The sequence below is a fragment of the Pholis gunnellus genome (assembly GCF_910591455.1).
Source record: "Pholis gunnellus genome assembly, chromosome: 5".
Classification (NCBI taxonomy): Eukaryota; Metazoa; Chordata; class Actinopteri; order Perciformes; family Pholidae; genus Pholis; species Pholis gunnellus.
In genome coordinates, this window is record NC_136531.1 from 7689702 (window position 1) to 7709976 (window position 20275).

The following is a 20275-nucleotide window of genomic DNA, read 5'->3' on the forward strand; positions in this document are numbered from 1 at the left end:
AACGTGCCAACACACCATGTTTTTAAAGTTCAAGCATTTTATTATTTAAAACGTATTACTGTCGTCAACATTTTAATTACACGAAAATCAATGGAGACTAAACATTAACAGAACAGTATATAAAGATGTGTGTGAAGGGATAAAAGTTAAATCTGAGCTTTGAGCTCTGATATAATGGAAAAAGTGTTCAAGCTCGAGAAACCATGAGCTAAGTCAGTCAGCCTGCACTGAACTTCCATCCTACTGGAATCTCCATATAACTAGGAATCGAGTGCAGTGTAGACGAGCTGTGTAACAATAAGGCCAAGACAAATAAAACAATAATAATAAAATCACAACTCATGTTAAACTGATCCCAGAACCAAGAAGGAGACTAAGGCGAATCTGACCGAGAGTTTCAGGACTATAAAGACTCAGACAGCGGCTCGACTGTCATCAATCAGCAGCATAAAGACAAGCCCTCCCCAGATTACCCATTAATCACATTAAACATTCAGGAATAAAATGAGCCTTTGCTCCTTTAAACTAGCAGATAAAGAATCAACAATCATACATCCAGAGCAGATTGAGGGTGCAATCATAGTGTTGCTAAAAACAGTAGATTTTGAGACATTGGTATAAATCTTTACACACTCTGGGCACCAACAGTGTCTGAAAAGAAACAAAGGAAAAAACACAAAATTACTCTAAAAGGGATGGACTATTAGTTAAGGTACAGCAGATCATTCCTGTATGGATGTACAGATGAGGACAAGAAACAGTGTCTTAGCTATTGCAGGGTATTTGGCAGCTAAACAAACAAAGCTGTCCTCCATACCTGGTTCCTTCAGTGCCTGTGCATTTCCCACCAGCCCAGTCAGCGATTCAGTGTTTCCATTGAGGATCTCTACAGAGAGACTGTTGTTCTGCTGCTCCTCCACTATTCTCATCTGTAGTTCCTCCTAATGTCACAGCACAGAGGATATCATTAGATAAAATGGTATTAATAGCTTATAGAAAGTGTTATACACGCGTTTCATTTGTTCGCTGTTACACACCTCACACATGACAGTCAGCTGCAATGGCAAATCTTCCACCTTCACAAAGTCGTCTTCATCAGATTTCTGACTGGTGTTACCTGAACCCATCTCCTGCATCAACAACATTGGTAGAATCAGTACACAGCCACAATGAATAGCAACGTTTGTAGTGATACTATTGAGTAATAGTGATGTCATTCCACAGACTAAATGGGTAAAACCTGACGATTGGACACGTATCCTGAGCACATTTCTTTTATTAAACTAAACATCTTCAGCCTTGAACTTACATCTACATTGATCATGACGGGAGAGTCTGTGTCGGGGCTGCTCGTGGTGTTTGGCTCCTTGAGGACGTCCTGATCATGAGAGACTTCATGGGAGCTTCCTTCTGAGGCAGCAGCGTTCCCAGCGTCTCTGTCCTCTTTAGGACTCTGGCACTCCGCCATGTCAGGGTCCTCTACTGTGGGGTCCACAGCACCAACCGACTTGTTGATATCTAAAATCAACGTTAATGTGATTAGATTTGATTAAAAAAAAAAAAATACAAGATTTCTATCAGACAAAAGCCAGTTTAAATTCCCAGTGAAAATATCACGGAGGGCCTCACCAGCGTCATCATCATAACCTGAGCTCCTCTGTTCGGTCGCCTGGGTTTCGCTGTGTGTCGTCACCTGAAGCGCGAAACAATTCGACGGGTCAGACTAAGAACAGTATGTTAAAAAATACAAGTCATGGTTGTTTATAACATAATACCTGTGCGGCACAAGTAACACTGACCTCCTGCTCCACCTGTCCATCAGCAGAAGCCTGCAAGGATGTTTGGACATCAACAGGTCCAGCTTCAAACTCCTCCAGTTCCTCCTCATCGTTCTCATCCTCTCCACTGCCGTAGTTTGTCAGGGCCTGCGTCTCTGCTTTAGACAGACCTGAGAGAAAGACAACACACGAGAATGACACGTACAGGTACATGTGTTACATCAATGCACGCATGTATGTGTGTGTATATATATATATATATATATACACATTAAATAGCATTTAGGCAGAAAAACATTAAAGCTTTTAGCATGAATCTTCACTAATTTCCTGCAGAACTGTTTTACTACACCACTATTATTACATCCTGATTCACTGACAGTGATGGATTACCACATAACCAGAAGGCATGAGTTGACTTTGTTATGGCATTTAGAAGTGAGTGGGAGTCAATTAGCCTGAGCTAGTAGTGGCACAACTAATGTGCCAATGATGTCTAGGCGTATACACAATACATACAAAATGTCAGATTTAACATGAAAGATTATATTGCATTTTGGCTTTCTTTTAGGGGGTTGTTTCTTCACTAAATGATACCAAGGGGCCCTTTTAAATACTTTCACTTACTGATTGACAGAGGGATTCCCTGTCCATCCTCTTCCTCCTCTTCCACCTCTGAAGCTTCACTGCTCCTGCTGTTCTTCCTCTCTGTTTGCAGGTAAAGCTCCTGCAGGGTACTTTCCTGCTCAGCCTCATCTTGGTCCTGGAAGAACAAGAGGGACATTATTGTAACAGATTACTGGGGACCTTAGGTGGTATTGACACTTTCATTATCGGTGTTAAAACGACTGACCTTGTCTTCGTCTGTGTAGGCTGGAGAAGTTGATTTAACACCACCAGCGTCTGCATTTTCCTATTCATTAACATAAAAGGTTGAATTAGTCTCGATCAAACAAACGGCTGTGCTACAGTGTTAATTCATATCACCAAAAAACAACTTACCCTGAGACCGTGCTTTGCTCTACTGGGTTGCTCAGTCCTCTTCTTATATTTATGTTGGGTTGCCAGGGCAATGCTGCGGCTGTCGTCAAAATACTGCATGAACCGATACAAGGCGAGTTCATTTAAGAGGATGTCTGAGATCTCCACCAGAAGATCCTCCCCACAGTCCTTCAGAGTACGGCCCACAAATTGACTAAGAGAGTCCTGGAGCAAGACACAAGAGTGAGAATATCAGAACGGCTGTTCTTCATTTCAGATGCTTAAACTTGTGTCACCGGCACCTGAATAGACTGCTGTCGGCCCGGTCATACCTGCAGAATGCCTCCCAGCTGTCTGTGTAGAAAGCGTACAAACTCCTTGTCTTCATCATTCAGTTGGGTGTGAGTAAGGACCATGCGCCGCACAGATGTCAACAGCTGGATGGAGCACACCTCATCTATGTTCTCCTAATGAAAGAAAACAGGAACATCACAGAATGTTTTAACTCTTGAAACACGGCGCTGATGACATTCAATTTGAGCCTGAAAACCTTTGCTGACTAATGATTAACAAGCACCCTTTTACGTTTAGTAGTTCAGTTCAAGTACAGGATATTCATGAATGTTCATTTCCAACACATTCTCCGTATCGTCCTACCTTCAGGAAAGGAATGACTTCTGTAATGATGGCTTTGATCCGACGGTCCAACTGCTGGGTGTCGTGCACATCACCAGCTGCACCTCCTGCACACAGACCGACACAATTAATTGTATTAAAAAAATTCTGCAAAACTGCAACAGCAACGTAAAAGACAGTGATTGTGTTGCTATGCGTCTTGGCACGTGGTGTACTCAGGCAGGCTTATATGATTGAGTCTTCCTCTGAAAGGTGACAGTCTTTAGTCTGACCATGTAATGTTGATCATGAGACCAGCACACACGCTGAACACCAGGATGTGAGAACGGTTTAAGATAAACTGTTTTAAAGCTTCAGTCCCAAATAGTTTCTACATGCACACAGTAACTATACCCAAGTCATCGCAAGCAAACGGTTCCAGGTTGGAGGAGGTTGACATGGTGCTGTCATTGCCCACAGATTCTGCATCATCCCTCTTCTTCATCATATCCTGTGTGAGCCTCAGGTTTTTCTCCACAACTTCCTGAAAAAAAAAAAACAGGGTAAAGATCCTGTTAAGAGGGACTCTCTCTGTATATATCGGACATTTCCTAAACCAAAAAGGTTTTTAACCCCAATTGTTTGGATTATAGAAGAATCGATAATTCCTCACAGATCCACATTAAAATCAGCAGAATGTCCCCCTAAGATTTCCAGCATATAGTATTAACAGCAATGGTGGCGTCTCTTGTCATTCTCCTAACTTGCAGAATTAGAAATTTCATCCATCATTCTTGAACAAAGGCATTATTTAGACAGAAAAAAAAGGCCTGGCATCCAATTAGTGTAACTCTGGGGACCTTGGCCCAGAACAAAGAACACATGTCTGATCTGGCAAAAGAGACGTGGAGAGATGATGGTCATTCGTTTTTACAGACTGGTTTCTGAAGTCTTGCTGTCAAGTTAAATTCAAAGACAATGAAGATGGTGGGAGGGGAAATTAAAAACAGAGAATAAAGAGAGACATGGAAGGATGAAAAGAGACAAGGCGGGGGAAGGATGAAAGGGGACAAGGCTGAGAGAGAAACTAATGAAAGATGTGAAATATAGAAGAGGAAGCAAGTAAAAGTGATTTAAAAAAAAAAAAAGAGTAAGGGGAGGTTTGAGAGAAATACTTCAGTACTGGTAGATACCTCACTATGGAGTGACAAATTAAAATAAAAGAGAACAAACATTAGAAACGTGCGAGAATGCCCCACTGGGAAGCAAAAATGTGTCTCTTACTGCATCACTGGTTGCTAAACTCTCACTGGGTGTGAGCTCAGACTGAGAGCCTGCAGCCCACACCACAGGGCCAAGAAGGGGCAACTGGTCCTCGGCTGCACTCTTCTCTGACAGGTGTCTGGTCACTATATCCTGGAGGAAACACAGGGAGATACCATTGTCATTTCTCAGGGGGACATTGTATATATATATTTACGGCTCAGATTATAGGAGATGTGGAATTCTGGCCGATTAAAATACACTGATTGAATTGATTTCTGATTGAAATACACAAACAAAGAAACTATAAATTACCTCACATACACACTCACACAAAATGACTGGTAGAATGAAAGAGGAAACTCATTTATCATGATTTCTCTAACTCTTCTGATCTCTTATTTATCTGTATGGTTTAAGAAGTGTTTCTGGACCTCTGGACCCAAACTCGCTCAAATATCAAGTCTCAAAAGGTTTAAAATGGTCGAGACAGCCCTAATTATGTCTGAAAATAGTCTGAGAGATAAATCTTATCAATAACCAGTCACATGATCAGATAATCTGCCAAACAACTATTCTGATCTAGAGCCCAGACAAGAACTCACCCCATATTCTCTGGGCCCCGAGTATCTTACAGAGGGTGTATCCATACATGCTACATACAACGGCTACATGTGTCTGTACGTACCTGTAGCGAATACAGTGCCCTTTGCCGTAAGTAGTCGGTGTTGAGCAATTGCAGCTCATGGAAGAGCTCAATGAGAAAGTGGGGGCGGGACTCGTTCTGGGATATTAAAGTAGCCACCTCAGAGTAGATGGTCTCCCTCAGTGCCTCGAACAGTGAGAAGTCGCTGCTTGCATCTACAGGTTCAAGATATGCCAGCATGAGATTTGAGTGGATACTTGCATAACCTCATTAATTAGTAAAAAAAACAAAAAAACAATAGTCTGTTCTCAAACTTAGAAGCTTTGGTTTAGGTTAAGGCAAAAACAGAACATACATGGGATGTTTAGGTGATATAATAACCACATGATGCTTTGGGTTGCATTGTGAGTTTACCTGGTGCTTCTGTGCATGCAATTCTGTTAGAGAGGAAGGGTGTTCTCCAAGCATATGCTGCGAGTGAGATAAATTAAAGTGACACAAAGTAAATTAACCCAAAATTAAAATGAAACACGAGGTCATGATGAATGTGCAAAAAAATAGTGAAGGACAAGATGTACAAAAAAATAAATAAAACTGACGGAAAATAAGCCTGATACAGACAATAAATGTAAATAAATAAAAACAAAAAACACAGACAGAAGAGGGTGGACGTGTGTGCATAACTGTCACTACAAGCAGCTTGACCCGCACCAGAAGAGAAGTCGTTTGGTTTGTTTCCAGGCTTAGTTTTGCTGTCAAGTTTCTCCCGAGTCAGCTTGTCCAGCAGACTCTTATTCTGATCCTTCTGATGGGACAGGGCTGCCCTCTTCTGGACAAAGTCTGCAGTGCTGCAATCACTCTCATGGCCTGAAAGAAATACATGAAAAACACTGATGAGATTTTCCTCATCAAGTCTTTGTCAGCAAATAAAACAGAAGATTCAGCTCAATTTTGGTACCATCACTGTTCTTGTTGTGCCCTCTGCTCCTCCTGCGACGACTCTTAGAATTGGGCATCTTGCTTCGTGAGGCCAGGTTGGCTTGTGCAGAGGCCTTGCGCCCGGCCTTAAAAGTCTTCGTGATGGTGGTGGGATCAACAGGATCAGGCATGCTGCTGAAGCTTTCCTGTGATGCCCGGTCGAATTCTTGAGGTCTGGGGTGGCGGCTGGCATAGGCGGAGGAGGAGGGAGACTCTTGGGGCTCGGCTTTGGATCGGTGATGCTGGACGGTGTTGTTTGCGTAGGCGGTTTTATGCCAGCCAGACGGTCTAAAGGGGTCACACGGAAAATAAATACATGAACAATAATGTCCACATGAATAGATGTAAATTACCTCTCAGGCAGAAATGATGGACGTACCCTCTATCTGTGGTGGTGTTAAGAGGAGAGCGCTGCAGTGGAGGAGGGAAACTCATGTACTCTGTTTTAATCGAGGTGTTGGGGTCTAACGGCTGCTTTGGGTGGTCAGGGGTCGCCTGACTTGCTGCACCCTGAGGGAACTCGCCCATAGTAGCCGGGAAGAGTGGATATAAATTAAAGCCTGCAGAGTGAAAAAAAAGATTAAAAGAAAATTAATTTGCACATGTGGAAGAGCTAATGGTCCAAAGAATCAATTAAATCATGACAGCAGGATGTTCGGCCTTTCATTTCTACCCGAGCGAATCACTTCAAAATCTATAACTAACTTCAAATTCAAATGGTGCTCACTGAAGAAGATTACTCCTAACAGTATTGAGAGCATAAACAATGTTCAGACAGTGCACAGTGCACACAAACATTTTCTAGATTTAATATCTTGAATATTCTGATTTTCATATATTTCAGAGGCATTGCTAAGATTTTCATAAATGCAATGACCTAATAAAGGTCAAACTTTCATTGATGTTAAAACAGCGAAGACGCTTTTTAGCACATAACCCCAAAAAATCTTTAGTTGGTCTAAAATAATCAGTGTAAACCCTCAAGTCTTTTGAGCCTCATGTAGATTATTTAGCTTTCTGTTGCTTCTAATGCACACAATTCAAGACATGTTTAGTGTGAGAATTAGGAATTTGAAGCTCAAGAGCTAGAAAATATCCATGTCATACTAGGAGGGAACGGGGCTACGGCAGCCGTTGACATGTTGTTGGTTGAAGGATGCAGGGTGGAGGAGAAGGGGAGGAAGACACCAGGGGAGGCTGAGGTGCCGGAGCTGGACTCCTGGGATGAGCCATGCTTCTGTGTCTGCCAACCGGCTGTGGAAGAGGAAGCCTGCTGATGCTGCTGTTGCTGGCGAAGGAGGTCATTAAGGACCTGCTTTAGTCTGAGGGAAAAGTATGACAGAATAGAGAAAATATTTTTTAAAAATGAACCATTTGATAGAAATCAAGAGGTGTACTGTTGTATACTCTTTTTTTGTTCACCTTTGTACGTTGTTTTGCTGCCAAGCCAGCTGGGTGTAACACTGGTTGAGCTGGTGCATGACCAGGTGGACCTGTGGTGATGACAGGTTGTTGGGTAACAAACTGTACTGACCTGTCAGCAGGGTTTGCAACATATAAGAGAGTGTCTGTGGAAGGAGGTGAGAGAATTTGTTTTTGTTTGAAATACAAATAAGACAAAGTAAAAAAAAACACCTAAACAAAGACTGGGTAGAAAGCTATGAGTCTTAGTTATAGTGAAATTGTCAATGAAGTCACAGCTCTCTTAGAGAATCTTAAAGTGTACAAATGCAGTGCAAGCTTGTGTCGATTATTAAGGTCAATGCCGGTGTATGTGCATGTATCTGTCCTGTCCACAAACCTGCTGGTCCTGCAGGAGTGTCTGACACATGCTGGTGCTGAAGTCCAGCTGTCTCTGCAGCTGGCTGACCTGTTCCTGCCACTGACCCGAGCCCTCGGCGAAGGAGAGCTCAGAGGCCCAGCGCAGGTTCTCTTGTCGCCGTGTAGCTCCATGCTGGCTCGTCGCGGACTGGTTCAAAGTTCTGGACTGCTGCTGCTGCTGCTGCTGCTGCTGCTGCTGCTGCTGCTGCTTGGCCTGAGTCTTGTTATGAAGAGATGGATTCCCACTACCGTCACCCGAGAAGGCTGGCGGAGGCTTCAGGTTGCTAAAAACACAAAAATGAAGTATGAACATCATTTTAAAAGACAGATTATAGATATCAGTGCAATAGAATTGCTTCTGCTTCCACTTCTTCTGACCTTCCTTGATTCTTCCGGTTACTGTAGGAGCACTGGTTCCTACTGGATGAGTATATGTGGATGTCGTCATCAGAGCTGCTTTCTTCACATTCATCATGCTCCTCTTCCCCCTCTGCACCCATCTCGGAATGATATTCATCATCATCGTTATCTTCTTCATCATCTTCATCATCATCATCATCATCATCAAGGTGGCAGGGAGTGGAACCCCAGGTAGCCATTGTCCTGAAGACACATTGGCAAATTGGTACAAATTGTGTTGTCTACTCCAGCTAAAAAAACAAACAACAGCTCTTACAACATGTTTTAGCAAAGCATAAGCGCTCATGTTGTACAATGTGGCTGCTGTGGGGTCTCTGCTGTTCATCTGAAAGGATCTCCTATTACACTGAATAGGTTTATAACTAGAGGTGTCACAATTTATATTCTAAATGGAATACAAATTATCTAAATAAGCTTTTCATTTCAACCTTCGAAGTCAAAAATAGGATCTGCAATACTCCCTGTATTTCTGTTCTCCTTCCCCTGCCTACTTAAGTGAGTCTGATAAGAGAAAAAAAAAAAAAATAGTAAAACACTTTAGAGACGTCACGGTGTATTTTACGGTAGCCTGTAGACGGTAGACACCGTGGCAGGGGCATAAAACCAATGACCTGTTGATCTTTGCAAATGGTACAGCTGTCAGTGCTGACAATCGAATCGTGACCTTAAATTCAAAAGTCAAATTAAATTGCGGATTTGGAGAATCGTGACACCTCTAAAGACAGCTAAGCTAGTTGACTTCTATCTTGGACTTGGTGAGACAGGCCCCCAGAGCAGCACGTCTCCTACCTTTCATCCCTACTGACAGGCTGCGAGGGTGTAGCGAGGCCTTCCGAGTCGTCCATCCGCCGAGGAGAGTCACTGAGACCACTACGCCTCTGGTGTTCAGCCATCAGGGACTCTAGGTGCTTTCTGCGCTGTCGCAGTTCTTCCCGCAAGATCTGGTGGCGACGCATCTCAGACCACAGCTGCTGACCAAACAAGACCAGAGGGGAACAGTTAACGGTAATCTGTACGGTTCTGAATGTACAGATCTCATTGTGACATTTGAAGAGTTGAAGCCATGTGTCTGTGTGTGTCTGTGTGTGTGTGTGTGTGTGTGTGTGTGTGTGTGTGTGTGTGTGTGTGTGTGTGTGTGTGTGTGTGTGTGTGCACAAGCTTGAGTCTGTTACCTCATTGTCAGTGACTGAGGAAGAAGCTGCTTCTGGAGCAGTGGGTTTTAACACGGCCGAGTTAGTTTGGGGTCCAGAGGAGGAGGAAGCCGGGAGAGTGGCCGGAGAGGAAGCAGAAACTGGCACCTTCCTCAGCAAGCCCTGCTGACTCACTGTGCTGGACACAGAGGACTAGAAAAGAGACCGCAAAAAGTGAAAAACGTATAGTTTCTAAATAAAATATGCAACCCTTTAAAAAGGTGCCAGATTATTAGGTATACCTAGCTAAACATAATACAGTCTAATACAGCAGCCGTATTATAAACCCTACATTCATGTAGGTTTTGTTGAAACTGTTTTTATTTAAACTCTTTATTCAACTTTAAGGTCTTTTTGTGGTGTTCTTTACGAAGAGGTGTTTGTATTATTTAGTCCACACCTTATTTGAAATATTGACACTTTTTCTAAACATGTTTTAAAATCTGATTTCAATTCTACCTACTGATTCGGCTTCATAGCAAAACCGGAGTGTGTGTGTGTGTGTGTGTAACATACCTGGAGGTCAGGGCAAGCCCACTGCAGATCCTGAATCTTGCCTTGGATTTCAGTGAGCCTCTGGCGCTCCTCATGGAGCTGCTTAAGCTCCTGCTTCTGCTGACGCAGCTTCTCCTCATACAGCTTCTTCCTGCATCCAGAATAGTTTGGATGCAATGAAAGTGAATATAATTATTGAATCAATGATTAAGTAAACATTCAGTCAAAATAATGTTTCAGGACAACTGTACAGACCGTCAACAGTCAAACATTGCACTGTACCTGGCCTTGCTGGAGAGTGTGAGTCGAGGACTCGGTTTAGATCCGTCCTTGAACGCACCAACCACAGTAGCTCTGGTGTTATTTGGCTGTTGGTGTAAAGCTTCATCCTCATTAGCTGTTGTGCCATCAGTGTCGTCACTCTGGACACAGATAGAAACACACACTTTACACTGTGTTCAGCTTAATATGAGTGAGACATCACATTGTAAAGTACAAAAACAGGAAAAAACCTTTTACTGCTGTTTAAGAACAACGGTCGTACATTTTCCTTGTAGTCGAAGGCTCATTATTTGTTTTAAGGGTTTTCTATTCCCATAAAAAAGGTGAATGTGATCCAACATGTCAGAGCGAGTTAAAAGAGAAAGTTAAAAAACAACAACACAGAACTAACCTACTATTTCAGGTCCTATTACATTTATGATGTAAATCAATTTGTTAATCAAGGAGGTCATATCAAATGCAACAGTGAGGCCATTGAGTGAACGATTCAGAGATGTCGGGGTAATTCTCTCATATAGACCCGGCGTCTATTGTTGGAGGATTTGTGTGAATGTTTTAGATTCGCTGTAAGGGTTGAAGATTCACAAAGTACTGTAAAGAAGTGGTAGTCAGAGCTGAACGCTACGGTTATGAACACAGATGAGGAAGGCTCGAGAAAAGTAGAAAAGAGGGAGACTGATAAGCCTACAAAACGGCCACAGAAAAGAAACTGTGATAGAATCTCAAAGCAGTATGACAGAGGTGAATAAGACATCAAAGCAGAGTGCTGTTCGGTACTTCTCCTTTAACTGTGTCAATCAAAGAGTACCTACAGTCTTGCTATGGAGTCTTTACTATGGTTCTGTCGTCTGCCTCACCTGAACCATGGCCACCAGCTCCTGAAGCTGCCGGAGTTTCTGCTTCGCTGTGTGCCGATGAACCTTCTGGGCAAAACCGCCATTGTTTCCCAGACTGCTTCTTTGACTAGAACCCGACGCCTCACTGTCTGCAGCCACAGCCCCTTCATCGTTATCTAGGTCGTCTTCATCCTCATCCTCATCCTTCACCTGATTATAGGGTGTGTCCCTATTGTACTGGCACTCTAAATGAGAGCAAAGATGAAATCAAACATCATTTCAAAGTGGGTGTCTCGCCCTCCTTAAACATTGCATTAACACAGAACTTCAACAATGAATATCAAAAAGGAAGGTTACCATCAGCTGTAACATGGATGTGTGTACGCATGTGCACGAGTGTACCTATGGCTGAGGGGATGTTGAGGCTGCGGAGGTTGGCTGCAGACCGGTTGTTGATCTCACACTCTGTGTTGAGTCTTCCATCACGGTTGTTCGTGGCACTGCTCCTGACACTGCGCGGGTTGATCAGGCTGTTCAAGTCTGTCCAGTTCCCACTGCGCTGTGGGTTTCTAGAGACATAAAGTGCAGTTACTGTTATAGACACATCGCAATGCCAGTAGCAGAATTGCACACACTGTGACCTAATGCTCTTCATACTGTAACTTGAGCCCAACAACCACCAATCCTCCCAGTGGCGGTGTTTACGTACAATGTAACAATTTCAACACAGGTGACCATGTGAATAATGTAGGACTACAACTGACAATCATTTTCATTATCAATTAATTTATTAATCATTTTGTTTAAAAAAAGAAATCACAATGACCTAGAGCCCAAGCAGACGATATCAAAAGTCTGGTTTTCTCTAACCAATGAATATAATGTAAGAAGAGGAAACGCAGCAAATTATAACATGTTTGACTTTTTGCTTGAAAACTAATTTAAACAATTAATTGATTATCAAAATAGCCACTGATTTTTTTCTTTTCTTTAATTTTCTTCTTTGATTTTTTCAAATGAAATGCTTTGCATTTGATAAAACATTAGAAACCGTTTTACAGAAGGTAAAGGACAATTATTTTTGCCAAGTATTTGGCATTTAACAAGAGATAAATGAACAATTAACACACAGGATGGCGGGTCGTTAAACAAACACACCTGATGTTTGTAACAGGCTGGCGGTTCTCCTGCTCAGAGTCAAACATGGCCTCAAACATAGAACCATCCTCCGTCTCATCTTCCTCCTCCTCTTCCTCATCATCCTCTTCTTTCACATTCTCATTGACCGCATCCACCATCATATCGGAGGTCTGCTCGTAGTACTGAACCAGTTCCCGCAGCTCATTCAAACGCTTGTGGACCTCCTTCAGCTTCCTGTAGGGAGTAGAAAAGAACAAACAATGAGCAAATTAAATGTAAACGTATACTAGGCTAAATAATTAAAACGGTTATGTGACACGCCAAAATAATGTCTTCACAATTCCCTCCTCGACTTAATTTTCAAGAACAGAGACGCCTACATAAAAGCCCCCCTATAAACAGGGTGGGCGCTGAGTCTCTTGTTCAACACCACTTTAGCAAAGGATGAAACTTGTGAGCAGAAGCACAGGCAGTAGGTTCTGTCACTACACCATCCCCACTCTATACAACACCCTGGTGCTGATATCTGAGCTGCCTCTTCAGAGGCGCGTGTCTTTGTACGTACCTGAGCTTGTCTGTGGAATTGGAGCTGTTCTGGTGTTGCGTGCGGGAAGGATGAAAGGGAGTGGAAGCTGAGGCCCCATTAGAGCAGAGAGCAGATGGACATTCTGAAGATCCTCCCATACTCAGACTGCACTGGGTTGACAAGCCACGACCTGAGGGGAACCACATACAGTCCATCTACATTTTATAGTGGGAAAAAGCCACAAGCTTACAGCAAAAAAAGGCTTCAGAAATACTCTTACACGAGTTGTTGTTAAGTGTCTGGTCTCTGAGGGAATGCAGCTCCTGCAGGATCTTGTCCATGGTTTGCTTTTTGTCTTGGAGCTCTTGGAGCTTAGTGAGTTTGGCACTGGTGGCGGCTGTTGCCCCAGTGTCTAGACCAGTGTGGGGACCAGATGCAGAGTGGAGGAGAGGCCTGTGTTGAGGTGGACCAACAGCATGGGGAGCCCTCGACCAGCACACTTCTCTTGAGAGGGAAAGGCTCTCCGCCTGGCGACGGTTGTCTGGCACTGCTTTAGTCTACAAGGCATAAATGACAGAATATTTGAACAATAAATGTGTGATTAAACAGTTAAAAACACATTTATTGATGAAATAACAAAGTTGACATGGCTTGTCAAACCAACATTACAGATTATGTCCAACAAATTACATAAAATAATTATCTCCACATACTGACATTAATAGAATGTTGTAATCATTATTAATATTCATTTAAAACATATGGTATTAATCAGAAGACAGTTCTAGATGACGTAATGGTGTTATTTAAGTAGGTCTGCTGTACCTGAGAATCATGTAGCTGGTTGTGGAACCGCTGGATCAAATCGTTCAACTCATCATTCAGTTCTGATGTGATGCTCAGGCCTGAAACACTGCCGGTGGTTTCTGTGACAACTAACGACAACACAATGTCAAATTAATTCAACATATATTTGTTTATTTATTTTAAATGATGTATAAATATGCTTTCCAAAATTAAATTGGTTCTTGCAGTTACATTCTGATTACAAGGTTTCCAGCTGAGTTGCCATTGATGCATCTCTGTCTGGAAGGAAAGCAATATTTGCACTACTTTTTCTTCTGGAAACACAAAACAACTATTGGTCTGCACTTGATTGTGAATGGGCCTGTGACTGTGTTAGTGTGCATCTAACCAGTGTCTTCAATCACAGCAAGTGCGTGTTCTGCACTGTCCTGCATGGCCATTAGTGCTTCCTGTCTACCCTGCAGGGCCCGGAGCTGCTCCTGCTGCTCCAGCATCTTCTTCAGCAGCTCGTGCTGCTTACGCAGATTCTCCAGCTCCTCCTTCTGGTCAGCTCGCACCGTTTCTGGCCTGCCGCCCTACAAAAGTCACATCCACAAAAAGCATTGCAAACACCGACTTCACCAAGACACAACAACAGTGCTGCGTGTTTCATTTTCATGTCTGGATTTAAAGACAAAATACAATCACCTCCCACTAATTATAATGGCTACGTGTAACGCAACAGAGACCTGCTTCCACCAATGTACACACCGTTGCATTTGAGGTATCTGAGGAACGGACCTCAATGTTAAGAGAAGTGCTCTCAGCCAGTGAACCAGAGCCCACTGCAGAGTCCAGGGTCCCCACATCGTCCTCGTCATCCTCCCGCGTCTAGAGAGAGCGAGAGAGTGGAAGGAACAGCAAGAGACGTTTACTTTTCAAATCACTGAAAAGTAAAAAAAAAAAACAAGTGTGCAGTACAATCTTTTGTCCAACAATTGTTTGGCATTGTTAAGGTAAGCTACTTAGTAATTGATAATAATTAAACATGCCATATGTTTCCCAAAATGCTCCATAGAGGAGAATGCCTGCATGTTCAAGCTGATTAAATGTGTGGGAATATGGAAAACAAAAACCCCGCAGTGAATTTAACCGTCTGCATAACAAAAAATATTGTTTATGGCAAATATGACTATATAGTTAGTTCAAAGTGATATCGAACACATAACAAAGCCACCCTGCAGTAGAAGGTAGCATGCTACTGAATGTCCCAATGTTACCATCATGAGACTTGACGGTTGGCCACAGAGAAAGACAGCCATTCAAAATATATGAGTGACAAGCGGCCAGGATAACAACACTAACAGGTTCGATTTCAACCGCGTATTAGCTAACAAACAAGCTTTCCAACAAAAGACAACTTTTCTTTTAATTAACAATGTCTGACAGCGTGAGAAAAGAAAAAGGACAAGATTCATTTTGAAAACAATAACGAGGAAACAAGTGACAAACTAACCAGCATTTTCTGCAGGAACCGTAGATAGGACCTTTCCTGCTCCTTGAGGTGGTCGATGAGATGGGAGAGACGCTCCACGTTGGCCGGCACATCGTTCTTCTCCACCAGGTCATCCCGCATGGAGCTGGCCTTACTGATGTACTCCCGGATCTGTACCAGTTTGCTCACCACCTGACACCGTGCAGCGAGAGGAGGGTGGTGTATGGGTGTGGGTTTCAGAAGAGTAGATAAAAAAAAGAAGTAAAGAAAGGTGAGCGAGCGTGTGCAGCAACGCCTCAGATTGGGCTAAATAAGGGCAGAGGGGGGTTGGGCACAGAACTCACTGAGCACCAGTGGTGGCATATTTATAAATTGCCCTAAATACAGCCTGGTTTCAGCTGCAATAACTCTCCCTCACTTTCATCCTAGTTCTGGTTTCGCAGAGTAGCCTGGAGCGCAGTGACACAAAGACACGAGCAAGTGTACGTGTGAAAAGGGACTCATTTAAATGAAATGTGAAATAAGGTCTTTCTAACCAGGATTAGTCCACTTAAACCTTCAATACCTGATTTTTCTGGCCACTTGGGGGCAGTGGAAGTTGTTAACGTAACGTCGTCACCTATCAATTTAATATAGCAAACTTGTTAACAAATAGTTGCATGTTCACACCACCAATGGTTACGTAGCAACACTATCATTCAATACTCACTCTCTCTTTTAGCACCGTGTCTGGTTTCTACATACAATGATCTGTCTCTTTAGCTGTTAAGCTCAACTTTGCTCAACAGCTAATCCCTAATTGTGTCTTTCTGCTGTTTGGTGCTTTTTAGAGCTTTTTCCCTGAAAACATCTTGTCTGAGATTGAACCAAAACTTGAACGAAAAGTTATGGACAACACAACAAAACAATGAGCTGAGACTCACTAAGCCAAAAGGGGAGCAGCAGAATCAGGTGACAATCATTTGTAGGTGCATCACTACTAGCAACCCCTTTCACATTGCCAGCGTTTTTAATACACTGTTACAGCAAAAACATAAATTATAGCCGATTCAACTAAAATAAGTAAATGCTGCGCATCTCCAGGCCCTCTGAAAAAAACAACATAAATTTGACCATACACTTGGTTTAGTTTCTCAGAAACTGAAGTGAACATTGGTGTAGCGCTGAAAGGTGGAGAGACATTCATGGTACCCAGAGGAGAAATCCTAACGTCAGTGATCATGGGACTTTTTCTCTTGTAAAATATCTCAGCATCTACTTGATGGATTGGCACCAAATTGTGTACACATAAGTGTGTGTTTATGTCTAGAAGGTATCAAGTGGCAGTTAGACGAGAGCTGACCAAAACCATGGCAACATCAAAAACAAAACGTTACCTGGCTGCTGTCTATTCTGGGTTGTCCTCTGTCGTATGCTCTGTGAGGTAGGGGTCCTCTCTCAGTGCCACCACGGCTGGGCCTCGGAGTCTCCTTGGTAGGAACCACAGGGGTTAACATGTCCCTGCGTCCTGGGCTCTGCTTCTTAGTTTCCTTGGTGATAGCTGGTGTGGCTGGGGCAGAGGAGGAGGGAGGGAGCAGCTCCCTGCTTTTGTTAGTGTTTACATGCAGAGGGAGGAAGTTGTAGGACTTCTTGTTCTCTCCAGGTAACTGCCGCTGGTTGTTGGCAGCTGTGGCGCGCCCCTGGGAGTCACTGCCAATGCTCCTCTGAGTGAGAAAAGAATATACAAGTCAGACAAATCACCACTCAAGCCTCCGGGTATTGTCTTTTAAAATCTCATATACTGTAGGTACTGAAGGTGTTGTTAATTAATGGTTTACATAATTTTTTTTTCTGTCAAAAAGTACATTGATACAGAATCCTTTCTGACTTCAACTTTGTCCACCTTGGAAGAGTTTCACAACGATCTACATGTTACTGCTCTGCCATTCTGACACCCTCAACTCCACAACTAAACAACCTCATACCAAACTATGAAAAATATTCTGCAATCACTTCTTCTACTGCCTGCCAGTGCATCATGGTCATGCATTGGCATTTTATCACTGAATAAGTGATGCGACTAGGAGTTTGTCAAACCATCAGCTCATTGGGCAGTAGCTTATGTCCACAGACTAAGCTACTCCCCACATATTTATTTATCTACCAGTATGTCACACAATGCCACTTTCTGTCAAAAACTCTACCCTCGTATGCCTGGGATGTGAATTAACAACAACATATTGACCACACTGAGCAGAATCAATTAATGATGGTACAGCAGCTTCTCACCTCATCCAAGTCTTTGAAATTGATTCTCTGACGCAGCTTGTCCAGCTCGGTCTGGTCCGGGACGGACATCTGGGTGGTGTATTTGATGTGGGGAAAGGAGTGAGGAGTGCGCGCTCTCCTGCGACCGGCCCCAGGGGTGGACTCTGGCGAAATATCATTAGTCAGGCGGATCTCCACCACTGCAGCCGCCAGCTTCTTCTTGTTCTTTTCTGAAGATCGTTTGGCTTTCTTCTGCTGAACACCCCAGTCCTGAAATAATTATGATACATGTTTACATTAATAGGGGCAGATGCATATTGTCTATAAGATACAGTGCAACATGATGAATCTTCTTCTACGAGGTTCTGATGAGCCCTCACCAGATTGTTGAGTCTATCCTCCAGACTTCCATTGGTTACAGTCCAGTTGTGCAGCTCTTCTGCACCGTCATCAAAAGGAGTGCCTCCAGTAGCCATGACACCCACTTAGTTACAGCTTGCTGGAATTCACAAAACATGCACATGGGTCACAATTATGAGCACAAATCACTGTCAAGATCTGAGAGATCCAATTAACCAATTAAATGTAGTTATACAATGGTGAGTTGGTCCGCCCACTTAGTGTCAAAAAGAAAAAAAAGGTAAACGTTTTGGGTGATGTTAGTCGCGAGCTAGGGGACGCCCCTCGCGCTCAAAGCATGGTTTTCTCCTCGCAGGCCGCAATTTTGCTCGCGCAAGGAGAGTGTAGTGATGTGAAAGCGCTCATCAAAGTAATATACGTGCGCGGCTGTTTGATTTGCACGCGCAGATCTCATTTGCGCTCTCGGATTTTGTTAGTGATTTGCCTTCATACACAATACAGAACAAAAAGCAAGTTATACAAGTCTATGTTAAAAACATTACACGAAAAGGACACATCACATTCAAGGAAACAGCTTGCTGTAAACAAAAGAGACACTGATCACCCAACAGGACAACAAGCACGTTACACACACTTAACATAAATTAAAAGAACAAAAAAAAAAAAGATAATTTCAGAAAAATACGGAAAAAATAAAGTAACGTTAGCATTAGGTTGACGTTAACTACCGCTAACTAACTAGTTAACATAAAGGTAGTGCCTAAAAACGACTATAAACTTGACATTTAAATGTAATTAACCGTATGAAATTGGTTATTTAGCCAACAGTAGTTCACTTAGCTAGTTAATACGTTACATATTGATATGACTGTTAATGCTAATAACGCAGACAGGTTTTATGAACTATAAGCATCTAATTAATCATGTCTTACCAACAGCCGTTAACTTTAACGTTAACTACCGTTAACTCTCCAATCACGACCAGCTTGAAAACATCAGTACGTTGCCGGTATAACTACTGGCTGTATCGTGCCCTCTCCGTTACCGTTAGTTGCCGTTGGTGGGTTTTACGTTGACGATATAACTACTTGCTGTCTCGTGCCCTCTCTGTTACCGTTAGTTGCCGTTGGTGGGTTTATGTGTGTGGCCCGCTCGGATTCCCGGGGAAAAACAATGAGCGAGTTAGCGCGAGCTCTTCTGTAACTGCTCCCAGAAGGGACACGAGCTAATGTTAGCTTAACGGGCAGAAAGTGCAGCGATCGCCGATGTAGCTTTTATAGTTAGCTTAAACAAACTTGTTTTATGGAGAAACTTTACTAGCTCAACATTGGTGACCTAATTATGTCCTACAATCGCCATGGCAACACGCAATACCCCCCGATGTGCACCAGCTAACCTGCTAGTTGACGTTGCTTCGATTCTCTTATCGATCGAACACCACAACTCTTTACGTTATGTTGTGTTAATCAACGAAACCTTATGCTAATGAGCAGCGAAAGTTACAAAAAAAATAGCTGAGGTAACGTTAGCTCGCTAATGCTAACAATACCTAGCTTGCGAACAGTTGCTCACAACGGAGCTAACTTTAAACGTCACGATAAAAGTTTAAGCAAACAAGCATCTCGGCATTGAATATAAACTTCAGGCTCAGACTTACGTCAGTAATCTTACTACGCTAGGGGTTTGAAAACTGTCGTGACTAACAAACACTGACATTAGCTAACGACGAACGCAGCAGGTTTAATACTGGCTTCCATGTTATTTAAAACTGCACTTGCTAAGTTAGCTTACAATGTAAGATAGGGAACGATGGTATTACCATGCAGAGGGAAAGTGAAGGAAATGTCGTTCCTTAGCGGAAGCACTTCATTTACTGCAGCTGAGGTTTTACAAATTCTCTCTGATTCTGGTGAAAGCCATTTGATAAATAATAACGTCTTGCAGGTCCCAAAACGCAGCAACTCATGGATGTGATCCTGGCCGACATAAACACTCCCATACAGCAGGGGGCAGTATACATGAGCTACGACATAAACACTCCCATGCAGCAGGGGGCAGTATTGAGCTATTAGCGCATGCTAATATTCGACCAGAGGAAGTGTCTCTGCAGGAATGTTAACATCGGATACTTGGTTCAAGATTACCTGAATGTAAGCTAATGTAATTTTTACAGATGGTTAAAAACACTCAGATAATAATCATGTATGAGTAGGCATATACATTCCAGAATTCAACAAAGGAATTGTTAAAATAATTTCAAACAGGTTATCATTGTACACAGCCGAACTGACAGCAATAATTATCAGTCTTCAGTGGGTGGAGGAAGGTAGTTAACCAATGAAAGTAGTTGTATGTTCAGATTATGCAGCTGCAACACAAAGTATACAATCTGGTCAAACAGTACGAGATGATCTTT

General features: G+C 42.8%; 1 protein-coding gene across 4 annotated transcripts; it reads right to left on the reverse strand.

Annotated features, from left to right (window-relative positions):
- Window positions 1-27: 27 nt before the first annotated feature.
- On the reverse strand, window positions 28-19815 carry pcm1 (pericentriolar material 1). 4 transcript variants are annotated; one of them, XM_079159201.1, is made up of 39 exons: window positions 19679-19815; window positions 17880-17998; window positions 17521-17769; window positions 16629-16955; window positions 15274-15444; window positions 14529-14648; window positions 14167-14353; window positions 13797-13906; window positions 13252-13528; window positions 13011-13161; window positions 12464-12679; window positions 11708-11874; window positions 11327-11550; window positions 10470-10609; window positions 10209-10338; window positions 9675-9845; window positions 9292-9470; window positions 8461-8685; window positions 8063-8366; window positions 7684-7829; window positions 7369-7583; window positions 6641-6821; window positions 6242-6549; window positions 5995-6150; window positions 5698-5754; window positions 5326-5498; window positions 4659-4790; window positions 3789-3918; window positions 3417-3502; window positions 3092-3226; window positions 2781-2984; window positions 2632-2691; window positions 2406-2541; window positions 1800-1948; window positions 1630-1693; window positions 1310-1518; window positions 1038-1130; window positions 818-941; window positions 28-651 (listed from the first exon to the last, which is right to left on the reverse strand). In XM_079159201.1, the coding sequence occupies exons 2-39, from the start codon at window positions 17973-17975 to the stop codon at window positions 626-628; spliced, it is 6228 nt and encodes a 2075-aa protein (XP_079015327.1). In that variant the 5' UTR covers window positions 17976-17998; window positions 19679-19815; the 3' UTR covers window positions 28-625. The 4 variants fall into 4 exon arrangements, with proteins under 4 accessions (XP_079015327.1, XP_079015329.1, XP_079015326.1 ...); XM_079159203.1 differs by having other exon boundaries at window positions 7684-7754; window positions 9292-9473; XM_079159200.1 differs by having other exon boundaries at window positions 9292-9473.
- Window positions 19816-20275: the final 460 nt, after the last annotated feature.